The following is a 22,129-nucleotide window of genomic DNA, read 5'->3' on the forward strand; positions in this document are numbered from 1 at the left end:
GATAGAGCTGGTGGAACCACTGAGACTATGGCCCCTAGCTGCCCTTTAGGTCTGGAATTGAACCCACACCTGTGGTTTCCAGCCAAACAAAAGACAGGCATATGAGTTGAACATTTACCTCAAGTAGGTACACTCCTTGGAGAGAACAATCATGGGAAAAAGAAGGGCTAGTTATGCTCAGGGAGACAGCTCAGTGGGCAGCAGCCTATGGAGGGATGGACACTGGGAAGAGGTAACCCATGCTGGAAAGCTTCCAGCAGAGCTTCCAGAGTAAGACAGACTTAGAAGAAGGAAGGGGCCCTCTATTTTTCAAAGAATTGGCCAGTGAAAACCTTAGGAATAGAATGAAAAACTGTCTGATATATTACTAGAAAACTTTTTGAGCCCTGAAACATTGTCTGATACAGTGTCAGAAGATGAGATCTTTAGGTCAGAAGGCACTCAAAATAAAACTAGGGAAAAGCTACTTCCTCAAATAGAGTCAATCTTAATGACATGGATGGAGAAAAGCTTTAGGGACATCGATTTGCTGATAGGGCACGACTCAAAATGGGAAGAAATAGCTGCAAACATCCACTAATAATTGGAACATGGAATGTACAAAGCATGAATCTAGGAAAATTGGAAGTTGTCAAAAATGAAACAATTAATAAAGATTGATATTCTATGATACAGTGAGCTGAAATGGATGGGTTTCAGCCATTTGGAATCAGACAATCTTGATCTACTATGATGGAAATGACAAACTGAAGAGGGATGGCATGGCATTCATTGTCACAAAGAATGTTTCAAAATCTATCCTGAAGGATAATGGTGCCAGTAATAGGAAAATACACATATGCCTACAAGAAAGACCTCTGGTGGTGTCGTGCCTAAGGCATTTGACTGCTAACCAGAAGGCTGGTGGTTCAAACCCACCAGCCCACTCCTCGGAAGGAAGGTTGGGCAACCTACTTCCGTAGTGATACCCCCTCAGAAACCCAAGGAGGAGTTGCTATGAGTCGGATCTGACTCCACAGCAGTGCATTGCATTGTTGTTATTACAAGAAAGACCAGTTAATACTACAATTATTCACATTTACACACCAAACACTAAAGTCAATGAGGAAATTAAAGATTTTTACCAACTTCTGCAATCTGAAATTGACCAAATATGTAATCAAGATGCATTGTTTATCACTGGTGATTGCAATGTGAAAGTTGGAAACAAAGAAGAATCACTGGTAGGTGGAAAATATGGCCTTGGTGATAGAAATGATACTGAGAATCACATGATAGAATATTGCAAGACCACTGACTTATTCATTGCAAATACCTTTTTTCAACAACATAAATGACAGCTATACACATGGACCTCACAGATGGAATATACAGGAATCAGATTGACTACATCTGTGGACAAAGGCAATGGAGAAGCTCAAAACTTCAGCCAAAACAAGGCCAGGAGCTGGCTGTGAAACAGACCATCAACTGCTCATATACAAGTTCAAGTTGAAGCTGAAGACAATTAACACAAGTCCACAAGAGACAAAACTCAACCTTGAATACATCCCACCAGAATTTAGAGACCATCTGTGCCAAAGGGGCAAGGAGGCCGTATCTCTTGACCTCCTCTAACCCCACAAGAGGAAGACAGAATTACCATCAATAGTCCAAGGCCTATTCCTGTGAGGCCAAATGTGCTGCCTCCCTCCAGCCCTTTCATCAACCCTGACACCAACTGTACCTCCCACAGCACCCACCACCTTTCTGCTGAGTTCAATAATTCGCTGCAGTGGCCACACAGAACCCACAGATTATGGGGTTTATTAAGGAAACACCAGGCTATGATTCAAATTCAGGGACAATGCTCAGTCTCTCTCAGCCCGCTGTCTCTCAGCCAACAGTCTCTCACAGTCTCTCTCCCAGCAGTGCATGTCTCTCGGTGTCTCTCTCAGCAATGTATGCCTCTTGCATCTCTCTCCCAACAGCACATGTCTCTCAGAAGTGCATGTCTCTCTGGAGCACATGTCTCTCAGGAGCATGTTTCTCTCAGCCAGCAGTCAGAGAGACTTCTGCCTCTAGGAGGCTTCCTTTTGAGCATGGCACAGTGGCCAAACTAGCAAATCATAACATCAGAATTCTAAACACCTGAGAGACAGCAAACTTCCCAGAACATTGCTTTGTGCCACTCGTAACAGAAATACCCCAGGTGGATAATTTTAATAATCAGGAGCTCCTCAGTTGCTCACAGCAAATTCCACCACAGGGTTTACAAAGACTTATGGCTAGAAAAGCCATACCAGGTAATTTACTACACCACAATCTGAAAAACAGATTTGATGCATTGAACAACAATGACCAAAAACCAGATGAATTGTGGATGACATCAAGAACATCTTACATGAAGAAAGCAAAAGGTTATTAAAAAGAGAGGAAAGGAAGAAAAGACCAAAATGGATGTCAGAAGAGACTCCGAAATTTGCTTTTTAATGGAGAGTAGCTAAAGCAAATAGAAGAAATGACAAGATAAAAGAGCTCAACAGAAAATTTTAAAGAGCAGCTGGAGAAGACAAAGTCAATTATAATGAAATGTGCAAAGACCTGGAGTTAGAAAACCAAAAGGGAAGAACACTCTCAGTATTTCTCCAGCTGAAAGAACTGAGAAAAAATTTAAGCCTGAATTGCAATATCAAAAAAGTCCATGGGCAAAATATTAAATGATGTAGGAAACATCAAAAGATGGAAGAAATACATAGAGTCAGTGTACAAAAAAGAATTGGCCAATGTTCATCGATTTTAGGAGGTGGCATGTGATCAAGAAGCAATGGTATTGAAGGAAGAAGTCAAAGTTGCACTGAAGGAATTGGCAAAAAACAAGGCTCCAGGAATTAACAGAGTACTCACTGAGATGTTTCAACAAACATATGCCACATTGGAGGCATTTACTCATCTACACCAAGAAATCTGGAAGACAGCTACCTGGCCAACTGACTAGAAGAGATCCATATTTGTATCCATTCCAAAGAAAGGTGATCCCACAGAATGTGGAAATTATCTAACAATATCATTAATATCACACAGACGTAAAATTTTACTGAAGATAACTCAAAAACTGTTGCAGCAGTATATTGATATGGAACTTCCAGAAATACAAGCTAGATTTGGAAGAGGACATGGAATGAGAGATATCATTGCTGATATCAGATGGATCTTAGCTGAAAGCAAAGAATACCAGAAAGATGTTTACTTGTGTTTTACTGACTTTGCAAAAACATTAGATTGTGTGGATCATAACAAGTTATGGATAACACTAAGAAGAATGGGAATTCCAGAACGCTTACTTGTACTCATGAACCAACACTCAAACCAAACTCACTGCCGTCGAATGGAATCTGACTTATAGCAACCCCTCCTTGAGTTTCTGAGGCGGTATCACTATGGAAGTAGTATGCCCAACCTTCCTTCCAAGGAGCAGCTGGTGGGTTTGAACCACCAGCCTTCTGGTTAGCAGTCACTAAGTATGCCACCAGAGCTCCCTGTACTCATGAGGAACCTGTAAATAGACCAGGAATCTGTCATTCAAACAGAACAAGGAGATACTGTATGATTTAAAATTAAGGATGTGTGCCAGGGTTGTATCCTTTCACGATACTTATTCAATTTGTATGCTGAGCAAATAATCTGAGAAGCTAGACTATATAAGGAAGAACATGACATCAGGATAGAAGGAAGACTCATTAACAACCTGCAATATACAAACAACACAACTTTGCTTGCTGGAAGTGAAGATGGCTTGAAGCACTTAGTGATGAAGATTAAAGACTACAGTCTTCAGTGTAGATTACACCTTAGCATAAAGAAAACAAAAGTCCTCACAAATGGGCCAATAAGCAGCATCACAACAAATGGAGAAAAGTCTGAAATTGTCAAAGATTTCATATTACTTGAATCCACAATCAACACCAATGGAAGCAGCAGTCGAGAAGTCAGATGTCTTATTGCACTGGGAAAATCTGGTGCAAAAGACTTCTTAAAAGTGCTGAAGAGCAAAGATGTCTCTTTGAAGACTAAGGTGTGCCTAACCCAAGCCAAGATATTTTCAGTCACCTCATATGCATGTGAAAGTTGAATGTTGAATAAGGAAGACTGAAGAAGAGTTGACGCTTTTGAGTTGTAGTGTTGGCCAAGAGTACTGAAAGTACCATGGACTGCCAGAAGAACTAACAAATCTGTCCTGGAAGAAGTGCAGCCAATGCTTCTTAGAAGTAAGAATGGCCAGACTTTGTCTCATCTGCTTTTGTCATGTTGTCAGAAGGGACCATTCCCTGGAGAAAGATATCATGCATGATAAAGTACTGACTCAGCAAAAAAGGGGAAGAACCTCAACAAGATGGACTGACACAGTGGCTGCAATGATGGGCTCTGGTATAGCAAGGATTGTGAGGATGGCACATGACTGGGCAATGTTTCATTCTGTTATACATTGGGTTGCTATGAGTTGGAGCTGACTCAATGGCACGTAACAACAACACAATACCATTCCTAAATGGGATTATAAACACAGGCATAGAGGTTAAGATTTATAACACATATTTTGGAGGGACACAAATCAATCCATAACAAAACCCAAAAGAACTGAAAACAGGTATTCAAACAAACACTTGTACACAAATGCTCATGGCTACTCTATTCACAATAGCCAAAATGTAAAAACAACCCAAATCCTCATCAACAGATGAATTGATAAACAAATGTAGCAAACAATGGAATATTAGTCATAAGAAGGAATAAAGCACTGATACATGCTACTACATGAGTGAAACTTGAGAACATTATGTTAGATGAAAGAAGCATGTCACAAAATGTCACATATGTATGATTCCATATATGAACTACCCAAAACAGGAAAATCCATAGAGACTGAAAGATTAGTGGTTACCAGGGTCTGGGGAGATGGAAAAGGGAATGACTGCTTAATGTTGTGGTGTTTTAGTTTAGAGTAATAAAAAGTCCTGAAACTAAATAATGCTGACAGCTGCACAACACCATGAATGTACTTAATGCTACTAAATTGTACACTTTAAAATGGTAAATTTTATTACCATTTTAACCCACTAAATCCACTTCTCGTCATCAATCCTAAAGATCAGCCAAAGGTTACAGCAAGTGTACAAATACCATAATTCATAATGGGTGACAAAACTGTAAACATCCCAGATGTTCAACAACAGCAGACTGGTTAAATAAAATATGATACATTCACATAATGGAATATCATTGTTTTAAAATGGTATTTTAAAACATACTTAATGCCATGGGGTATTTCACCATAATGTTAAGTGAAAAAAGAAAAATTTTAAAAAAGTAGATTTATGGAGACTTCTAGCAAGATGGTGGAATAGGCAGGCAAGCTATCTAGACCATCAACAACAAAGAAATGGAAAACAAATTGAAATAGATACAGATAATAATCCTAGTTTGCTAAACTTCCAAGGAAAGGATAAAAAAAGTGAATTAAATACTGACTAGTAGAAGAAACCAAATGAAAACACTAAATAAGAAGACAAACAAAACTGTGGACTTTCAACTGGCCTGACAGTGCAACTATTTTAAATATTTGCAAATGGTGTTCCAATCAGGGAAGCAACCTGACAATCGGCTCCACTTGCCAAGGATGTCATGGGCACCCACACAGGTGGCTAGTAACTGGAAATATGAAATTTCCATTGTTACCCTTGTACCTCACATCCTTGCAGTGAACAGAAGTGTGGCCATCCCCCACCCACCTTCTGGACCAGCAGGAATTCCATCACAAACCAGGCATCCTGCCCCCAGCTAATTTCCAACAAACAGGAACCAGTTTGAGGATCAGATACCCTGCTCCCAACTGCTTTTTGGGACAGCAGGAACTTTTTATGGGGCAAGACACCCTGCCCCAGGTACTTTTAGGAGCAGCAAGAACTCCTGGAAACAGGCACCTTGCTCCCAGCCACCGTTTGGGACAGCAAGAACTTTTTCCAGACCCAGGCACCCTGTCTTCAGACATCTTCTGGCCAGCAGGAATTCCATGTGGGATCAGATGCCCTGCTCCTAGATGCCTTCTGGGTAGACAGGAACTAGTTCTGTGACCAGGAGCAGTGCTCCTAGCTGCCTTTTGGGCTGGCAGGAACTTTTTCTGGGACCAGACACACTGCCTCCAGCTGCTTTTTAGAGTCTGTAGGAACTCCTTTTGGAACCAGGCACCTTGCTCCCAACAATCTTTTGGGCCAGCAGGAACTTCTGCCAGGTCCAGGCACCCTGCCCTGGACATCTTCTAGGCCAGCAAGAACTATGTCTGGGATCAGGTGTCCTGCACCCAGTTGCCTTCTGAAGAGGCAGGAATGAGTTCCAGGACCAGGTGCCCTACACCTAACCACATTTTGAGCTAGCAGAAACTACTTTTGGAACCAGGTACCTATACCTAGCTATCTTTGGGACATCAGGAACTTCTTCTGGAACAAGAAGCCCTGCCCCCAGCTACCTTTTGGGCTGACATGAATTTCTGGAACAGGGTGATCTGTTCCTCCTGCCTGGTTGGCCAACAAGAACACCTCTTCGGTACTCAGCCCCCACTCCTCACTTTCTTTTTTTCTTTTTTAAAATTATTTTTTTCTTTTCCTTCCCTTCACTGGTTCTTGGGTCTTTCATAATTTTCCTCATCTCATTTTTCCTTTCTTTTTCTTTTTTCATTTCTCCTATCCCTTGTTTTTCTTTTTGCATTTTTCTTATTTTCTCTTTATTTTCCCTCTTTTTTTTTTCTCCTTTTCCCAGATTTTAGGGCTTTTTTATTCTTTGTCCTTTTCTTGTTTGTTTATTTGTTTGTTTTCTTTTTGTGGTAGTGCTTGATCATTTGTGCTGTTTGCATATTTTGTTCTCTTACTTTTATTTTTTTGGTGTTGTCATTTTTTGTCCCACCTACTGGGAGACAGCAACTGTGCCCACACAACACAACCACATCCACATCTCCTGCAGCCTCTCCCACAAGGCAAGGGCCACTACTTGCTTCTGATCAACAACGGACAGTGGCCAATACCATCCCAACCCACACTCAACTGCTCTACACAAAAAAAACAAAGAACTGTGTATACATTTTTATCCTCTATCACACCCACCAGGAGACAGGTGGTGAATGCATAAGTGCTGCCTAATTGAACAAAGCAGCACAACAGAGCCGCTTGCTCAAATCAAAACATACTAAATAAATAAATAAAAATTGGGTCAATCACACTAACATACAATTATCAATTAAATATAAATACAATGACATCACAATGTCTCAGAGACAATTAACAATCCTAGTTCATGCAAAGAAGCAAGTTGTTGTTGTCGTTGTTTTCTGTCGAGTCAGACCCGACTCATAGCGACCCCTCCTTGGGTTTCCAAGGCAGTATCACTATGGAAAGAAGCAAGATAAAGTAGTAAAAACAAGGGACCAAATTACAGAGCCAGAAAACCTCCCTGAGGAAGAAAGGACATTGGAACTACCTGATAAGGAATTTAAAAGAATTATATTTAGATAACTTCAATGGAGTGAGAGGCAGATCAGGATAAACACTGACAAAATTAAGGAAAACACAGACAAAACTCTAGAAGAATTCAGGGAAATAATACAAGAACAAACTGGGAAAATAAATGAAAAATTAGGAACCACACAAAAATAGCAAATCCAAATCCAAAAGATTAACACTAGGAATTCAGAAATAAATAACACATTGAACGAACAAAGGAATAGAACTGAATTAATGGAAAACAGAATTAGTGAGATTGAAGGAAATTCTCTCAATACTACTCTATTAAGGGAATAATCAGAATTAAAGAATAAAAAAAGTGAGGAAAGGCTAAGATATACATGGGGTACTATCAAGAGGAATAACTTATGTGTGACTGAAATTCCAGAACAGGAAGAGACAATTTTCCACATGGAAAATTGTCGAAAACTTGTTGAAAGAAAACTTCCCTAATATGACGAAAGATGCAAGGAGCTCTGGTGGTACAGTGGTTATGACATTTGGCTGCCAACCAAACCAGTGGCTCCACAGAAGAAAAATGAGGCAGTCTGCTTCCACAAAGATTCACTGCCTTGGAAACCCAATGGGGGTTGCAATGAGTCGGAATCAACACAATGGCAGTGAGTTTGGTATTTGGTTTATGATGAAAGACGAGAAGATCTGCATTCAAGTTCAACAAATCCCAAATAGCATACACCTCAAAAGTAAATATATAGGCCAAGATATATCATACTCAAACTTTCCAAAACCAAAGACAAAGAAAGAATCCTGAAAGCAGCTCAAGCAAAATGAAAAGTTACCTACAAAGGGCAACTATTATGAGTAAGTTCTGATTTCTCAGCAGAAACCATGCAGGCAAGTAGGCAGTGGGATGATATATATAAAGCCCTGAAAGAAAAAAATTGCCAACCAAGAATTACATACCCAGAAAAATTCTACCTCAAATATGACGGTGAAATCAGGGCATTTTCAAATAAACAGAATTAAAAGGAATTTGTAAAAAACAGACCAACCTTATAAGAGGTGTTAAAGGTAGTCCTCAGACAGAGAGCCAACAACAGCAGATAATTGGTGATTAACATACATGAATACATAACCCAGAAACCAACCCAGATACAGAAAGTATCCAAAGTAAAATAAACTTATAAAACTGAAAACAGGGAAGCAAGACATTTATTGGAAAATCTGGATAACTACAAAGCAAAAAGAGTGTAGTTACAGAACTTCCAAATGGAGAGGAAGTCAAGACAATTTTGAGACCGAATGGACTGTTTAAAATTTGGGCAGAAAACAATACTTCACAGAGTAGCCTCAAAGAAAAGTAAAAACTTTCTCATCAAAATAAAAAAGAGGAAAGTCATAAATATTTATCAAATATGAAAACAATAGCAATGAAGGAAATGAAAAGAAAATTCATAAACAAAATGACCTCAGAATAGAAAATCATATGGAACAAAGAAATTAGCAACACCATACAAAAAAATACATAACAAAATAACAGCAATAAACTCATAGTTGTCATTAATTACACTGAATGTAAATGGATTAAATGCATCAATCAAGAGACAGAGAGTTGCAGAATGGATAAGAACATGACTCATCAATATGCTGTCTCAAGAGACACACATTAGACACAAAAACAAAAAGAGACTAAAAATCAAAAGTTGGGAAAAATGTATCAAGCAAATGGCAATCAAAAAAAGAGCAGGAGTAACAATATTAATTTCTGATAAAATAGACTTTAAGACAAAAATGATCATAAAAGACAATGAAGGACATTATATAATAAGTAAAGGATCAAGTGCACAAGAGGATGTAATCATAATAAATATTTACACACCCAATGAAAGACCCCAAAATACTTAAATAAAACTTTAACAGAATTGAAAAGAGAAACAGACAACTCCACAATAATAGTAGGAGAGTTTATATACCCCTTTCAGTGAAGGATAGAGCAACTAGAAAGAGACTCAACAAAGACACAGAATTAAACATAGTGGCTAAGACACTTGACTGCTAACCAGAAGGCTGGCGATTCAAACCCACCAGGCACTCCTCGGGAGGAAGATGGTGCAATCTACTTCCATAGTGATACTGCCTCGGAAACCCAAGGAGGGGTCACTATGAGTCGGATGTGACTCGACGGTACATAACAACAACACAACAACACCTTGATCTTATAGACATATACAGAGCATTTCACCCAACAACAGGACAATATACATTCTTTCCAGTGCACATGGAACATTCTCCAGAATAAACCATATGTAAGGCCACAAAGCAAGCCTCAATAAATTTAAAAACACTGGAAGCAAAGCATCTTCTCAGACCACAATCCTATACAATTAGAAATCAAGGGGGGAAAAAGAAAGCAAGAGTTCCAGTAAGATGGCAAAATGGGCAGACGAACTACACAGACCCTCTTCAACAAAGAAAAGGGGAATCAATTAACACAGATACAGAAGATAATCCTGGAGCCCTGAGCTTTAAAAGGAAGGATACAGAAGTGGACTAAAAAAAAAAGAGAGACATACGGAACTGCAGTCTGTCAGCAATCCTGATGGCATAGACGGCTTGGATATTGCCAAATGGTATTAGAACCTAAGAATTAACCTAAAAATCAGACCTGCTAGCCAGGGGCTGCATGAAGGACTGCACTGGTGGCTGGTGAATAAAAGGGGAAGCAGCAAAGAGGAAGATGGGCTTACACGTGGAGTTTTGGCTGCCCAGAGGGCGCAGTCATTTTGACTGTTTACAAGCAGTTTGACCATATTGGATATTTAAAGTGACATCATTCTCTCAGATTCCAGGCACTGAAGAATAGGCTCCACTTGCCAGGGAACACAAGGACGTACCAGACACGAAGGATTGGAAAGGTATGAAATTCCCCCTTGTTATACCCCACACCCTCTTGGTGAATGGAGATGTGGCCATCCCTCACTCCCACCCACTTTCTGGGCTCCCAGTCTGTGTGCTCTGACAGAGCCTGGGTACTCTGCCCAGCCCTGCCCAGATTTTTTTCCTTTTTTTTTTTAAGTTTGTTTCTTTTTGTCTGTTTTAAAATTATTTTTTTTTCTTTTTTTTTCCATCCTTTTTATTATTATTCTTTCTTCTTCCCCTCCCAGGTTCTAGTTTTCAGCTTTTTCTCTCTTTCCTGTTCCCAGTGTTGTTGTTGTTAGGTGCTGTTGACTCATAGTGACCCCATTCACAACAGAATGAAACACTGCCCAGTCCTGTGCCAGTCTCACCATCCTTGCTAAACCTGAGCCCATCATTGCAGCCCCTGTGTCTATCCATCTCATTGAGGGCCCTCCCCTTCTTCATTGACCCTCCACTTTACCAAGCATGATATCCTTCTCCAGGGAATGGTACCTTCTGACAACATGACCAAAGTAGCTGAGACAAAGTCGGGCCATTCTCGCTTCCAAGAACATTCTGGCTGCCATTCCTCCAGAACAGATTTGTTTTTTCTTCTGGAAGACCATGGTACTCTTAGCATTCTTCTCCAACACCACAACTCAAAAGCGTCAACTCTTCTTCAGTCTTCCTTGTTCATTGTCCAGCTCTCACATGCATAAGAAGCAACTAAAAATACCATGGCTTGAATCAGGCACATCTTAGTCTTCAAGGAGACATCTTTGCTCTTCATCACTTGAAAGAGGTCTTCTGCAGCAGATTTGCCCAATGCAAGACATCGTTTGATGTCTTGACTGCTGTTTCCATTGGTGTTGATTGTAGAACCAGGTAATATGAAATCCTTGACAACTTCAATTGTTTCTCCATTTATTGTGAAGCTGTTTATTGGACCAGTTGTGAGGATTTTTGTTTTCTTTATATTGACATTTAATCCCTACTGCAGACTGTAGTCTTTAATCTTCATCAGTAAGTGTTTTAAGTCATCCTCACTTTCAGCAAGCAAAGTTGTGTCATCTACGTATCGCAGGTTGTTAGTAAGTCTTCCTCCAATCCTGATGCTATGTTCTTCTTCATATAATCCAGCTTCTCAGATTATTTGCTCAGCATACAAGTTGAATAAGTATGGTGATATAACCTTAATGCACTATCTTCTCAATTTTGAACCACGCAGTATCCCCTTGTTCTGTTCAAACGACAGCCTCTTAATCTATGTACAGGTTCCTTATTAGTACAATCAAGTGTTCTGCAATTCCCATTTTTCTCAATGTTGTACATAATTTGTTATGAGCCACACAATCAAATGCTTTTGCATAGTCAATAAAACATAAGTAAACATCTTTCTGGTATTCTTTCAGTTAAGATCCATCTGACATCAGCAATGATATCCCTCATTCCACATCCTCTTCTGAATCCAGCTTGTATTTCTGGAAGCTCTCTATCAATATACTGCTGCAACCATTTTTGAATTATCTTCAGTAAGATTTTAATTGCATGTGATATCAATGATATTGTTTGATAATTTCCACATTTTGTAGGAATCACTTTTCTTTGGAATGGATACAAATATAGATCTCTTCCAGCCAGTTGGCCAAGTAGCTGTATTCCAAATCTCTTGACATAACCAAGTGAGTGCCTCCAGCAGGGCATCTGTTTGTTGAAACATCTCAATGGATATTCCATCAATTCCTGGAGCCTTGTTCTTCAGTGCAGCTTTGACTTCCTCCTTCAGTACTATTGGTTCTTGATTATATGCCAACTCCTGAAATGGATGAACATCGACCAATTCTTTTTGGTACAGTGACTCTGTGTATTCCTTCCATCTTTCTTTGATGTTTCCTACATCATTCAATATTTTGCCCATAGAATCTTTCAATATTGCATCTAGAGGCTTAATTTTCTTCCTCAGTTCTTTCAGCTTGAGAAATGCTGAGCATGTTCTTCCCTTTTGGTTTTCTAACTCCAGATCTTTGCACATTTTATTATAGTAATTGCCTATGTCTTCTCTAGCTGGTCTTTGAAATCTTCTGTTCAGCTCTTTTATCTTGTCATTTCTTCCATTTGCTTTAGCTACTCAAGGACAACTTTCAGAGTCTCTTCTGGTATCCATTTTGGTCTTTTCTTCCTCTCTTGTCTTTTTAATGACCTCTTGCTTTCTTCATGAATGATTTACTTGATGTCATCCCATTATGCCTCTGGTTTTTGGTCATTGGTGAAATCCTTGACCAAATTTGATGCATTGGTGTTCAATGTATCAAATCTATTGTTTAAATGGTCTCTAAATTCAGGAGGGATATTAATAAGATAAAATTTTGGCTCTTGTGGACTTGTTTTAATTGTCTTCAACCTCAACTTGAACGTGCATATGAGCAGTTGATGGTCTGTTCCACAGTCACCTCCTGGCCTTGTTCTGGCTGAAGATACTGAACTTCTCCATCACCTCTTGCAACAGATGTAGTCAATCTGATTCCTGTGTATTCCATCTGGTGAACTCCACGTGAACAGCCATTGCTTACATTGTTGAAAAAAGGTATTTGCAATGAATAAGTTGCTGGTCTTACAAAATTCCATCATGCAATCTCCAGCATTATTCATATCACCAAGGCCATATTTTCCAACTACCAGTAACTCTTCTTTGTTTCTAACTATTGCATTTCCAGTCACCAGTGATAATCAACATATTGTGACTTGACTGTTTCAAGATCTGTCCTGGAGTACAACATTGTCAGTCACAGGATAATATCCACATGCCTACAAGGAAGTCCAGTTGATACTACTATTTTTCAAATCTATACACCAACCACCAAAGCCAAAGATGAAGAAACTGAAGAATTCTACCAACTTCTGCAGCCTGAAATTGACCGAACATCCATTTACAATACCTACCAAAAAAAAAAAAAAAATTAAATACTTGGGAATAAATCTTACCAGGGACAAAAAGACCTGTACAAAGAAAACTACAAAAGACTACTTGAAGAAGCCATAAGAGATCTACATAAATGGCAGAACATACCATGCTCATGGATAGGAAGATTGAAAATTGTGGAAATGTTAATACTACCCAAAGCAATCTATACATTCAATGCAATCCCAATCCAGATCCCATTAACATTCTTTAAGGATATAGAAAAACCAATCAATAATTTTATATGGAAACGAAAAAACTTCAGATAAGTAAAGCACTATTGAAGAAGAACAACAAAGTAGGAGGTCTCACACTCCTAGATCTCAAAACTTAGTATACAGCCACAGTTTACAAACAGCCTGGTATTGGTACAATGACAGACACATAGACCAATGGAATAGAATTCAGAACCCAGAAGTAGCTCCATTGACCTATAGTCAGCTGATTTTTGACAAAGGGCTGAAATCCATAAAATGGAGAAGAGATTGTCCCTTTAATAAATGGTGATGCTAAAACTGGATATCTGTTTGCAGAAAAATGAAACAACATCCATACCTCACACCATACACAAAAAATAACTCCAGATAGATCAAAGACTTAAACATGAAACCTAAAACTATAAAGTCCTTCAAAGAAAAAATAGGGGCAAATTTAGGGGCCCTCATTTATGACATAAATGGACTGTCAAGCATAACCCAAAATTCACAAACAGCAGAAGATAAACTACATGAATATAACCTTCCAAAAATTAAGCCTTTATGTGTTTCCAAAGACTTCTCCAAAAGAGTCAAAAGAGAACCTATAGATTGGCAAAAAAAAAAATTCAGCAATGACATATCTGACAAGGGAGTTATCTCTAAAATATACAGAAAACTCTAGCACCTCAACACAAAAAGATTAACAATCCAGGTAAAAAATGGGGCATGAATAGACACTTCACCAAAGAGGATTCAGGCAGCCAACAAACACATGAAGAAATGTTCATGATCATTAGCCATTAGAGATGCAAATCAAAACAATAATGAGATACCATCTTGTCCCCGCACTAACAGCAAAGTTCAACAAGACAGAAAATAATAAATGCTGGCAAGGATATGGAGAGATTGGGACCCTCATACATTGCTGGTGGGACTATAAAATGATACAACCACTGTGGAAAACAGTATGGCAATTCCTTAAAAAGTTGGATTTAGAAATACCATTTGATCCAGCAGGCCCATTACTAGGTATATATCCTAAAGAAGTGATAGCCAGGACAAGAATAGATAGATGCACATCCATGTTCATTGCAGCACTGCTCACAGTAGTAGAAAGATGGAAACAACCTACATGCCCATCAAGAGAAGAATGGATAACCAAACTATGGTAAACACACACAATGGAATACTATGCAACACTAAAGAAAAATGTAAAATCTATAAAACACGGCACAACATGGATGAACTTGGAGGACATTATGCTGAGTGAAATAAGTCAATCACAGAAGGACAAATATTGTATTAGTTCATTATTGTAAAGTCAAGGAAAGGTTTATATATGGAAGGAAACTTTCTTTGTTGGTTACCAGGCGTTTGAGGGGAGGGGAGGGAACACTGCTAGATAGGTAGAGACAACTATTGATTTGGGTGAAGGGAAGGGCAATGTGCCAAATGTGAGTGATCAACACAGTGGCACCAAGGAAGAGGAAGACATAGAGAGAGGTATATGGGAGGTACAGACAACAAAGATGATCCCTTCTGCATGTAGAGTACTGTGTTATCAGTGATGGCAACATTGATCTACAGGTAGATAGAGGGGTGGACAGGCTGAACGATCAGGTATCTCTAGGCAGGGAGCAGTGTGCCAAATGAACATGTGTAAGTGCTTGAACAGTTTCTCTCAGAAAGATCAGCACAAGGCCGGTTCCCATGAGGCGGAGATTAAAGATGTCCCAGATGTCCAAACTACCATGCCATTCCATCATTTCAGACATTAACTCCTCCTCCTCTTCTCAGTAATCTCTTTCTTAGGGTTCTGTGTTTTGTTGTAACACCACACAGAACTCACAGACACTCAAGGGATTGTCTCATGTAGTGGTAGTGGAGGCTGGGAGGTTGGCAGGCTGGCAAGTCCCAAGTCTGTATGTAGGTCTAGAGGATCCTCCTAATTCTCAGGGTTTGACGAACCTCAATCAGCAGATCAGATGAAGCTGCTGTCCCAAATCTAGGGGTGAAATGACAATGAGCCAAAATGCATAACCGAAGCAAGAGGGAGAGTGAATCTTCCCAGAAGATTTCTGTATATACCCTCAAGGAAGCTAAGGGTGGTGTTTTGAGTTATACCCTCCAGCAAGATTGGACTCAAGATATATCCCACCTATGCTGCTCCAACAAAAATAACCCTAGTGGATGGCTTTAACAGTCAGGAGTTTAAAAGCAGCTACTCAGTTGCTCATGACAAATTCCACCATGGAGCAGAATACCAGTCATTATAGGGAATAACTACTACCAGCTGCCCAGCCAAGTTGACACAAAAGACACAAAACCTTAACTATCATACCACCTTAAATAGGCATGGATAATAGGATTTATAATGTATCACAAAATGGAGGACAATGGCTAGAAGGGCCACATCAAGTAATTCACTACAATAGGGTTAGCAGACAATGTTTCTACATGTGTATTTATATGTGCAGTAAGAATGTCCAGGTCCATAGTAGAGCTGACAAGGGGCAAGGTTGTGGTGGCTTCTTAGCCACATCCAGAAACCCAGAGGGAAAGAGTAGTTGGACCTTTGGGCTCAGGACCACAGTCGCAAGGGACATCAATCTTAATTGGCATAACATACTACACAAAAACATTGTTCTACATCCTATTTTGGGGAGTTGTGACTGGGATCTTAAATGCTTACAAGGAACGATGCGTTTCTCCTTGTCCAGAGCAAACAAGAATGAAGAAAACCAAAGACTCATAGAAACAATTAGTCCAAGGGACTGGTGGACTATGCAATCCTCAGCCTGTATGACCATGAAACCAGAGGGGCTACATGGTGTCCAGCTACCACTGTCAACCACTCAGAGGGGGATCAGTGCAGGAGATTCTGAATAGAGTCGGAGAAAAATGTGGAACAAAACTCAAATCATAAAAAAAAGACCAAGTTTGCTGGTTTGATAGAGCCTAGTAAGACACCTGAAACTATGGCCCTTAGCTACCCTTCAGGTCTGGAACTGAATTCACTCCTGTGGCTTCCAGCCAGACAACAGACAGGCATATGGGGTGAACATTTACATCAGGCAGATACACTACCTGAGCAATCAATTTTGGGACAACAGAAAGGCAGTGTTTTCACAGGGAGACAGCTGTGGGAGAGGGGGCAGGAATGCATGGGAGGAAAGGGAAGCAGTAACTACAGGGAGGAAATAGGGAAAGAGCTGTTACATTGTGGGGAATTGCAGTCAATGTCATGAGACAAAGTGTTCCTCACCTGCTGTATGGAAAATGAATTTGCTTTGTAAACTATCACCTAAACCACAATAAAAAATTTTAAAAATATGGGTAGAGGATATGAACAGACACTTTACCAAGAAGACATTTCGGCAGCTAATAAATACATAAAATGCTCATGATCATTAGCCATTAGAGAGATGCAAATCAAAACAACAATGAGATATCATCCCATCCCAGCATTAACAGCAAAGTGCAAAAAAAAAAAAAAAAAGAAAAGAAAACAATAGATGCTCATGAATCCTGGGTAAAGAGTGGGATAAAAATGTATAAAATTCAAAATCATAAAAAAATGACCAGGCTTACTGGTCTAATAGAGACTGGTGAAACTCTCAAGACTAGGACCCCTAGTCACACTTCAGGATTGGAATTGAACTCACTTCTGTGGCTTCCAGCCAAACAATAGGCCTACATGGTAAACCCTTATACCAGGTAAGTACACTCCTTAGAACAATCAACCATGGGAAATCAGAAGGGCATCATTTGCACAGGGAGCTAGCTCAGAGGGCAAGAATGCATAGGAAAGAAGGACACAGAGAAAAGGTAACCACAGGGAGGAAGTGGGAAGAGAGCTGTTAACACTGTGGGAATTACAATCAATGACATGGAACAAAATGTGTATGAATTGTTTAATGAACAATGAATTTGCTCTTAAATGTTCACCCAAATCACAATAAAATAAAGAAAGGAAGAATACTGGTGAGGGTGGGACTGTAAAATGGTGCAATTTCTGTGTAAAATGGTATGGCACTTCCTTAAAAAGTTGGAAGCAGAAATACTATATGATCCAGTAATCTCACTACTAGGTATATATCCTAGAGAAGTAAGAGCCATGATATGAACAGATGTGCACACCTATGTTTATCATAGCACTGTTCACAATAGCAAAATCATGGAAACAACCTAAATGCCCATCAATGAAGGAATTCATTCAACAAACTATGGTACACACACAATGGAACACAATGTTAAAGAACAATGATGAATCTGCGAAACATCTCATAACATAGATGAACTTAGAGGGCATTATGCTGAGTGAAATCAGTCAATCACAAAAGAACAAACATTATATGAGACCACTATTATAAAGTCAAGAAAAGGGTTTCACAAAAAAAAAAAAAAAAGGAATATTCTTTAATGGTTACCAAGGGTGAGTCAGAGAGAGAGGGTAAACCACCAACAAGAGGGTAGGGACATATTAATTTTGGTGAAGGAAATAAAATAAAGATCTTCACAAAAAGAAAAAAGTATACATGTGATATAATGTGCATAGAAAATGTGCATATGTGTGCGTGTGTGTGTGTGTGCACAGAAAATGCTATGAGTAGAGATACCAAAATTTAGCAGTGCCCTGAAACTACTGTCCTGAGAACATCTTTAAACCTTAAACAAAATATCCCCTGAAGTCGTCTTAAAACCAAACAATAGTATTTGGTTTAACTAGTAAAGAATGTCTGCCTTGAGCATATGCTCCATTAAGATCTATCTATATGGGCTCAAAGTGACAACATCAACTCAAAATATTAGATAGGAAACTTAGAAAGCAGTGAGTTAATGTTAACGGGAGAGAATGACTCAGAAAAGAAGGCTGAGAATGGTTGCAAAATTCAAAAAACATAATCAATGTCACTGAATTATACATGTAGAAACTGAGGAATTAGGATATGTTTTGTTGTGTATATTCTCAACAACAAAATAAATCTTTTTTTTTAACGTGAACAGTGGTTATCTTTTAATGTAGAGCTATTTGTGTTTATTTTCTTCTTTGTATATCTTAATATCCCAAATGCTCTAGAATGAGTCTATAGTACATATATAATTGGGGGAGAGATGAGCAGTGGAAAAGAAAGATGCTTCTTTCCTAAAAGCATAAAACAAGCATTAGACAAGGTCTACTTGCCTTCTTTCTTCCATAGTAGAGCAGTTTAGTGAATTTCTCCACTATCTGTGCAGGTGTCGCCACACTTGGGGGGATCTCCCCAGTGAGCAGGTTCGGGGTCCCTGAGTTCAGCACTGGCCAATCCTCATCCGTCAGGCTGATGAGATTGGCTACGGGAGGCTGCCTCTTGTACTTCTCTAGCTTCTTGCAGTCTTGCATCAGCAGTTCAGCTACATCTGACCCCACCATGGACTGCAAGGCAAAGAGGGTCATCCTAGGGGTAGAATCCTGTTAGTCCTCTTGTTAGCAGCCCAGGCTGGGGAAGCAAGACACCAGAGCACCAGGTGTCCTCAAAAGAAGGCCAGTCATGCAAATACAAACGCAAGGCAGTCCTTTCTTGGATTTACGAATCTCAAAATTCAGCTTCACTATCATGGCTACTTTTACCCTGTCAGGAGCCACAAAGGTTGCCAGAAATTTCATGACTTCATAGGTGTGTTACTTGGCTGGCATAATAACCTGGGTACTAGACGATAATTCCCCATCAGGGAGAGGAGCAACAAAGGAAAGGTTAACATTAGCAAACTGGAATTGACATTTGAGCAATTTCTTCCTCTAGGGCAATTGTTTATTTCTTAACTATTGCATTTATAATCATGCCATAGGCTGACTCCCCAGGAAAAGTTATATTTCAGTCCAGTCTACACCAGCCTACCCTATCAAAACAGTATTTACCCCATTCTGCCGGCAAAGGAGAACCAACAGTTGCCACAGAAGTGCTGAGTCTCTGCTCCTCGTTGTCTCTGATTTGCAGCTCTGAGCTGCTTTCTGCTGGCAAAACATCATGATATCCACCTTGTGTACATCTTCCCTATGGAAGATTTCAGGGAGAAAAGAATTATTAGTGAATTAGGCAGACACTTCCCTGTATAGGACCTCAGTGTTGAGGACTACTGGCTGAGCTGGGATTAAGATAGAAGCCTAACAACCTCGGGCTGGGGTAATAAGTCTGTACAACAGGAACAGACCTCAGAGATCATTTCATACCTCCATTTTAAAGATGAGAAACTGAGGCCCAGAGACCTGAAGTGACTGCATAAGGTGGAAAATAAGAGAGCAGATTTTAGAGTCACACAACCCTGGATTTAAATCTTGTTCTGCCATTTTTCACCTTAACAAGTCACTTATTTCCTGAAAGTCTTATTTTTTTCCCCTTTAAAATGGGGATAATAAAAATCCTTCCTCCACACAAGAGGAATTAGAAAATTCTGTGGCAGATATTAAGTGCTCAGTAGTGCCATAGTGGATAAGGCATTTGGCTACTAACCAGAAGGTCAGCGATTCAAACCCACTAGCCACTCTGCAGAAGGAAGATGGGGCAATCTACTTCCGTAAAGATTTACAGCCTTGGAAACTCAGTTGGGTTGCTATGAGTTAGAAATGACTTGATGGCTGTGGGTTTGGTTTAAGTTTACTATTTGCTCACAACCATTCAATGAAATCAAAGCCAAGTTGGGCCAGTCCCCTAGTGTTCTAGTACTCAACTCAGCAGTCTACCCCACATCTGTATTCCTGCAAAAAATAGAGACAATGACCATTTTAAATTGAAAAGGCTATCAAAATACTATATGAGGATATTTTCATAGAGGGAGCTTCAGAACAATGTTAGATTTATAAAGTATATAAAGCATTTACCTCACTAGAGTCTCACAGCCACCACTTGGAATAGGGAGTGGACATTACATCATTTCTCAGAAGAAAAAGCTGAGGCTCACAGAGACCTAACCAGTCCTGTCCACCATGGACCCACTAGTTAGTAAGATACCTGGGCCTGGGATCCAGGTCCTCAGAATTCCAGCCAGGTCTTTCCACAATAAAAACCCACTGTCGTCAAGTCAATTGACTCAGTATGAGTCAAAGTCACTCATAGTGACCCTGTAAGACAGAGTAGAACTGTGCCATAGGCTTATAGGCTTTCCGAGGATGGAAGCAGACTGCCACATCTTTCTCCCACAGAGCAGCTGATGGATTCAAACCACCAACCTTTCATTTAGCAGCCTAACATCACCAGGGTGTCCTGAATGTATTTCTCAAAAGCATGACTGAGAAATTAAAGTAGTTCTAGCTCAGTCCTGCAGAGGGCAGACTTGGACACTGTTCAGTAACTCCAGCTCTATACTGACCACGTCCTGATCCAAAAAAAGATCCCTGTTGCAAGACTTTTTTCATAATGATCCCCTTGTCTATGATTTCCCAGGCTGTGCTCCGCTTTTCTACTAATACCTATTAATCACATTGAATGCTAAAACTTCCTACCACATAACCTCTGCAAAATGGAATTGATTTTAGATTTTTACATTTTTATGTTAATTTTTCTTTCTGCCCTTCAACTATAGACTCTCTTATCAAAATAGCTCATGCCACATTTGACTGTCTCTTAGCACAGATAATTCTACTCCCATGAAGTAGACACTGTCTTCCAAGAAAGCTGAGAACAAATCCCCCAAATGGTGACCTGGGCAGAAAGGTTTTCTAACTTTTAAGGGCCCTTCCTCAGCAGCTCTTGCGGTAATGCACCTGATCAGGGGTCCTGAGAAAGTTCTCATCTCCTCTTGTTCCTCAGAGTCACCAAGAATAACCTGGAATTTAAAAAAAAAAAAAAAAGCAGATGTGATCTTCAAGACTATGTCCACCAAATGCCCCTTTCAGTCAAGTCCAGCACCAGATCCGAGGGCCATGGTCCTAGGATATGGTCAGTGCCCTGTGAAGAAAGCAGGCAGACCAAACAACAGGCAGACCTGTTGCTGAGGATAAGCCAATACCATTTCAGGAAAAAACACAGCTCTAGCATCACTGCTTCCAGAAAAGTGTCACCCCTACTTCCTGTACCCCCCAACCCAGAAAATGCATGACCCAGTTCCCCACCAAGGTGCACCATTCTTGGAATTGCCTAGGAAAGGACGTATGTTAAGTGTAGTAGGGTGATCAGCATGCTGGCATTCTGGGGGCACAGAATCTTATTTACCTCCATGCTGTGCAGTTCAACAAGGGTCGTTTGCCCATCAGTGGGAGACCTCAGACACACACACACCAGCTGACCTCCTGGTCCAAAACTCACAGGCACATGAGGGCCATAGAACTTCATGGGGGCCTTGGAACCAGCTGCTGAGACATCCTCTAACCAACACAGATGGACACTGTTAGCATTACTGTCACTGCTTCTTTAATTTAGAAACATGCCACAAATATACTTCTGTTCAAATTCCACCTAGAACAAAGATAAGATTCTGGGTAGGGACATAAAGCTAATGCTCCAGGTGAGATTTAAGGCTCTGAGAATATAATACAAGGATTTGATGATTTGGTCCAAATGATAACCCTCCAGGTCGTCTCCTGATGATGGTGAGAGGCCCAGGGGTCT

At 39.9% G+C, this 22,129-nt stretch overlaps 1 protein-coding gene across 1 annotated transcript in view; it reads right to left on the bottom strand.

Moving 5' to 3' along the window:
* The window catches only part of LOC103194302 (protein transport protein Sec16B), a 64,680-nt gene that overhangs the window by 35,800 nt on the left and 6,751 nt on the right, over positions 1 to 22,129 (bottom strand). Inside the window, exons 6-9 of the mRNA XM_007937684.2 lie at positions 21,734 to 21,885; positions 21,286 to 21,347; positions 19,444 to 19,579; positions 18,730 to 18,960 (exon numbers count right to left, since the gene is read on the bottom strand). Coding sequence (XP_007935875.1) covers positions 18,730 to 18,960; positions 19,444 to 19,579; positions 21,286 to 21,347; positions 21,734 to 21,885 — 581 coding nt within the window. The remainder of the gene's footprint in view (positions 1 to 18,729; positions 18,961 to 19,443; positions 19,580 to 21,285; positions 21,348 to 21,733; positions 21,886 to 22,129) is intronic.

The sequence above is a fragment of the Orycteropus afer genome, unplaced genomic scaffold, assembly GCF_000298275.1.
Source record: "Orycteropus afer afer isolate SDZICR_OR568_19922 unplaced genomic scaffold, OryAfe1.0 scaffold00043, whole genome shotgun sequence".
Lineage (NCBI taxonomy): Eukaryota > Metazoa > Chordata > Mammalia > Tubulidentata > Orycteropodidae > Orycteropus > Orycteropus afer.